General features: G+C 37.6%; 1 protein-coding gene across 1 annotated transcript; it reads right to left on the minus strand.

The window, feature by feature from the left end:
• Positions 1 to 1,003: 1,003 nt before the first annotated feature.
• Positions 1,004 to 2,617, minus strand: LOC120555435 (nuclear factor 7, brain-like). The gene has a single exon (XM_039794125.1). It carries the CDS (start codon positions 2,498 to 2,500, stop codon positions 1,013 to 1,015), a length of 1,488 nt encoding a protein of 495 aa, XP_039650059.1. The 5' UTR covers positions 2,501 to 2,617; the 3' UTR covers positions 1,004 to 1,012.
• Positions 2,618 to 5,993: the final 3,376 nt, after the last annotated feature.

Genomic DNA, 5,993 nt, shown 5'->3' on the forward strand with positions numbered 1-5,993 from the left:
GTGTGTGTGTGTGTGTGTGTGTGTGTGTGTGGTGTGTGTGTGTGTGTGTGTGTGCTTGTGTGTGGTTGTGGGGTTTTCTGAACCGGAATTTCTTGTCAGATGTGACTCTGACACCTGGCTTCCAACTGTGTGTGTGTCTCTAAGTCTTTGTCTCTACTTGTGTGTGGGTGTTTTAATAACAGATAAGCAGCCTATAAAGTAAACCATGCCTCTTTATTATCATAAAACATTGAATATTTTTCTTAAATGAACATTAAACTGACAGAACATTTATCGTCATCAATAAAAACAAACCACCAATAATCACTTATATAATTACAATTATGCAAATCTAAACAAAATCAACAATTACCATCAACAGTCATACCCAAAACTTAACATGTCTACACTGATATTACTAATAGGAGCAACAACAGTTCTGCTGATCAGAGCTACAAATACATAACAATACTAAGTCAAAACCAAACTGTTGTAAATCCTATTAAAGCCAGTAAAATAGAACATATGAGGATTGAGAGACAAGTTCAAATAAAGGAAGTAAATGTACATTTCAAATGTTCTCTCCACTCTCTCCCCTTTCTGTCATATAAGAGTCTACTCTGGACCCCCTCCCAAACATTTAGGATCACTCACTTTAAGAGTGATGCATTCTGGGAATGCAATTAGTTGTTTTTTAACAAAACCTACAACTTGCAACTTGAACACCACCCATCCAGACACACACACACACAGCAACTACAATATTCCAGATCATTCAACAAAATAGACAATAAACTAAATAAATATTATTAAAAAATATGTATAAATGACATCATCATCATCAGCCCATCATACATGTCTCTCCCCAGCACAAAGCTTCTTAGGAGCCTCCAGAAAGTTCAGCTACTTTCTCCATTTTCTAGTAGAAACATCCAATCTGGCAAACACTTTTAAATAAAAAGATGAATCTTTTCAAACCAAAAAAAAAAAAATTTCATTTTACATCAGGTCATTTGCTAAAACGCATCAGTTCTTATTTTTTTTTACGACTAATAAACAACTTTCTCTCCACCTTCTCGGAGTTCTTTAAACCTGACAGAGAAATCTCAGCTGGACAGATTTTGATTTCTGCAGTTTTAGCATCACCAGCCTTTCCCATACTGAAATAAGGAAAGAGTTTCTCAGTGAAAGTGTCTCTGTGAGTGTAGATGTGAGTCATGTCTTCAGCATTGTAGAAGGACACCTCCCGCCCCTTATAGTCCAGCTGGACTCTGATCCTCTGGAGACTCTTCTTCACTGTGAGGGTCTTACCAGATCCATCAGTGTATTTTCCATTGTGATATTTAAAACACCAGATTCCATATTCTGGTGAAACACCTCTTTTTCCCTTCCTGTCAGCTGACTCTTTGGCTAAACCCACAAGCCAGTCAGGATAATCTCCCACCTCCACCTCCCAGCTGTGTTTCCCTGAGCTGAAACCCTCAGAGCCCAGAACCTCTGCATACCTGCTGTGTCTCTCTGGATTGTCTGGAAGCTTCTGCTTTGTGTCTCCACGTCTCACACTGGTCAGATCATCAGACAGATGGAGACTGAAGGCTGCAGTGTTTGGTTCCAAAATGACTGGACAGAAGTGGACCATGTCCTTCATCTTCTCCCAGACTCTGAAGGACAGGTTGCCCAGATGTTTGGCCACATCTGTCAGCGCTCCTGAGAGCAGCTGTGGATCTGACAGCGAGCACTGGACTCTGGCTCTGCTCTGAGAGGCTTTATAACTGCTGAGGAACGGCACGCTGTCTTTCTGCAGCTCTGCTTCCACAGCAGAGATGCTGTCTGACAGAGAGGAGATCTGCTCCTGAATCCTCTTCATCTCTCTGCTGACAGTCTTCCCCCTCTGCTGCTCTTCCTTCCTCAGAGCTGCCAGTCTGGACTCCTCTTCCTCTTTCAGGAACTGGTGCAGCTTGTTGAACTCGGCTCTGATCTGACTCTCTGTAGACAGCAGCTGCTTCTTGGAGTGTTGATTTATTTCATCGTATGTTTCCTCCACTCGTCTGTGTTTGTCCCTCTTGTCCTGCAGAGACTGTAAGTCAGATTTCAGCTGCTCCTTCAGATCTCTGACTGTTTGTTCTACAGGAACCACCGTGTGACCGTGGTGGAGAGAAAACTCACAGACAGGACACACAGCTCTATCTTCATCCTTACAGAACCAATAAGGCACTTCTGGATGTTTATCACCCACCACCTCCACTTTCTTCTTTTCTTTTCCCGTCTCAGATGATCCAGATTTCTGTCTTCCAGCAAAGTTATCAGCCAGTTCCTTCAGTGCAAAGTTCACTGCTGGTTCATCCGTTAAGGACTTTGTTTTACAAATGGGACAGTTTTTGTTGTTAGCTTGTTCCCAGAATGCGTGCAGGCAGCTTGAACAGAAGCTGTGGTTGCAGCTCAGAGACACAAGATCTCTGAAAGTCTCTGAACACATATGGCAGTTCAGGTAACTTTCTAAAAGAGCAGTTTTCTCAGCCATCTGTCTTTGTATCTAAATGTCTCTCAAAAACAAGACTCACCGAGTTCCTGTCCCTTCTCTTGACTGCTTCAAATCTTCCCGTCGTGTGTTTTCCAGCAGAGATCTTACACCCTGTAATGGCATCTCAGCTCCGTTCAGAAATGTCAAAATCTACTTTCATTTTCACTCACCAGTCACCAGGTGAACATTTCAACCGGCTGACTCACACTAAACCAATTTGACATTTGCTAGCAACTGTAACAGAAGACATGTTGCATGGCAGTGTTCATTTCACCCAGTCGGACTAAATATACGTCTCTCTCTTAAGTTACACTTCTATTAATCAGAGTTGTTTAGTGTTGGGTGGCCAACCCAGTTCTCTCCCGGAGTTAGAGGAAGACATTACAGCTAGAATAGAAGATAGCTTCATGCAGAGCATGAGCATTGCAATTGGACTATTCCTCAATTGCGTAACTAAACCTTGTGAGTTCAAGATACTGTCACAGCATAACAGATATGAGCTAAGAGGTGAGATTGAGGCCCCCATCCCTAACCCTAACCATAACCCATCCCTATACCTTACCCATCTCTATACCTAACCCATCCCTAGACCTAACCCATTTCTCTACCTATACCTAACCCATTCCTATACCCATCCCTAACCCTAATCCATCCCTCAATGCACACTCTGTCATGAAAAGTGCCACCAGGAGTGCCCCTTCTTGCTCAGTATGAGACATGGGTCGGGTGCAGTTTGTGGAACATGGAAGATAAGTTCTCGAACTGTTTCCACACAGTGGCCACACATCAGCTCTACTTGTGCTTTGATTAACAAACCATGAGGCTAAGTAGTTACCTATGTCGGTAGGTCAATTCATAGAATTCCAAAAATCGATTCATATTTTTTACTTTTTTTTAAATTGTATGTCTACTGCAATCACATGGGAAAAGTAACTACATTTAAAAACTGAATCGTTTTTTTAATATTTTTTTAATATTTTGAATCTAATCTTGAGCCTAAAAATCTTTCGAATCGTGACCTTTTCTAAATTGTGCACCCATTGTCACTAGGAAAGAGAATATCCCAGCGAAATCAAGACATTATCCCCATTTTGTCTTAAACAAGTAGTCTTTCTGAATAAAGAAATACAATTTATCTCACCTAGGAATCCATCTCCAGTGGTTCTGTCCTCTGTTCAAAAAAGGAAACAGTCCCCTTCCCTCCAGCTGGAACTGGCCTCTGTGGAAACAGCAATTCAAGTTGGAGGTCTTTCAGGACCCAAAAGCTGGAAGTGGGGGGACGGACGTCTGGGATCCGGCTCGAAGGATCAAGTTGTTAGGATAATTATTAATTTAATTTTTTTTTTTCTTTTTATCGAACAATCAACAATTTTGCAACAAAAAACAAAATTCAAACCCCAAAATTCAAACGCAAACCATCAGAATTTACCAAAGACAAAAAAATAAATGATAAAGTTCGAGAATGAGCAGGCAGAAGCAAATAGTTTATAGATATTATTATTATTATTATTATTATTATTATTATTATTATTATTATTATTATAATAGAACAAATGGATATGCAAATACAGCATGCAATCTTTCAGGTCTTATAATAACAAGGTACAGAGTATGTAGTGTATTTTGGTTCAGTATGTATCTAGTTTTACACAATATACCAAAACCTCTGGCCATCTTCATGCACAGATATTTAATGTGGGGCTTCCAGCAGAGTTTATGGTCAAGAACAACACCCAGAAATTTATTTTCATAGACTTTTCAGTTATTTCATAATCAATTACTATTTGAACATCTGTATTTATAGTACGATTTCCAAATATCATGAATTTAGTTTTGTTCATGTTTAACAACAACTTATTTGAATCAAACCAAAGTTTAAATTTATGTATTTCATTTGTGACCATCTCCAGCATCTGCTGCAAGTCATCACTGCAACAAAAAATATTTGTCATCTGCAAAAACGGTAACAGTTTCGGGCCTGAAACTGCCCCCTGTGGAATGCCACAGGAAATACTAAGGCTTACTGACCGGTGTTACCCATTTGAACAAACTGACTCCTGTTTTCCATCTATACTAAATAAAATTTAAAAAAATGCAACACTTTTGTTTTTGCCCCCCATTTTTCATTTTTTGTAATTTCTTTTGATTGGTTTTACACCCCCCCCCCCACATTTTAGAGAGGCCTTTTATTGTGGCCAGCCTAAGGCACACCTGTGTAATCATGCAAAAATGTGTTGCGTTCATAATTGTTTTCAGTATTTTTTTTTTTTTTTTTGTAATCCAGTTATAAAATTAAATAATAAATATATAATAACATTTTTTAACAGGATTTCATGATCGACAGTATAAAAAGCTTTTTTTAGATCAATGAAAATCCCCACTGCATAGTTTTTGTTTTCAATACAATTTGTTAATCTTTCTACTAACTCAATTAGTGCTATAGACGTTGATCTATGGGATCTGAATCCATACGGACTGTCCATTAGTAAATTGTTTTTATCAGTGAAATTATCTAGCCTAAAGCAAGGATTTCTGTCTATAGTTATTGAAAATACGTGTCAGATTTATACAAGGGGATGTCTTTAGCTACTTTCATCTTGTCAGGAAATACTCCTGTTTTTAAATGAGATTTATTTATTTAATTATTTATTTTATTTATATATATATATATATATATATATATATATATATATATATATATATATATATATATATATATATATATACACACATACACGCACACACACATTCTCAGAAAGGTATTCACTTTTTTAAATTACTTTTATTTTGTATTCTAATTCTATTTACAAAAGGGAAGTTAGCTGTAAAAGAGAACACACATAACAGTGATATTACTAATAGTTATGCAAATCATAGCTACAAATACATAACAATACTAAGTAAAAACCAAACTGTTGATCAAAATAAATCCTATTAAAGCCAGTAAAATAGAACATATGAGGATTGAGAGAAAAGTTAAAATAAAGGAAGTAAATGCACATTTCAGATGTTCTCTCCACTCTCTCCCCTTTCTGTCATTTAGGAGTCTACTCTGGACCCCCTCCCAAACATTTAGGCTCATTCACTTTAAGAGTGATGCATTCTGGGAATGTTGCCAGTTTATTAGGTAAATGATATCAAAATAACAAATCAGAAACACTTAAAAACAGAACAATGTCTTTAGGGATTAACCAAAGGGTTTCTCTCTCATCTCTCTCCTGGAAAAATTACTTTTTTTGTGCTTAACAATTACTTTTTAACAAAAACCAAAACTTATAACTCACAACTTGAACCCCACACACACACACACACACACACACACACACACACACACACACACACACACACACACACACACACACACACATACAGCAGCTACAATATTCCAGATCATTCAACAAAATAGACAATAAACCAAATAAACATATGTATAAATGACATCATCATGATCATAACATTTTAAGCTTTGTACTAATCCCTGGAAATAAAAAAC

This window comes from Perca fluviatilis, chromosome 3 (genome assembly GCF_010015445.1).
Source record: "Perca fluviatilis chromosome 3, GENO_Pfluv_1.0, whole genome shotgun sequence".
In the NCBI taxonomy this organism is placed as follows: domain Eukaryota; kingdom Metazoa; phylum Chordata; class Actinopteri; order Perciformes; family Percidae; genus Perca; species Perca fluviatilis.

Coding starts and splice junctions, on each gene's coding strand:
- LOC120555435 (XM_039794125.1), bottom strand. CDS start 2,500: ATGGCTGAGAAAACTGCTCTTTTAGAAAGTTACCTGAACTGCCATATG.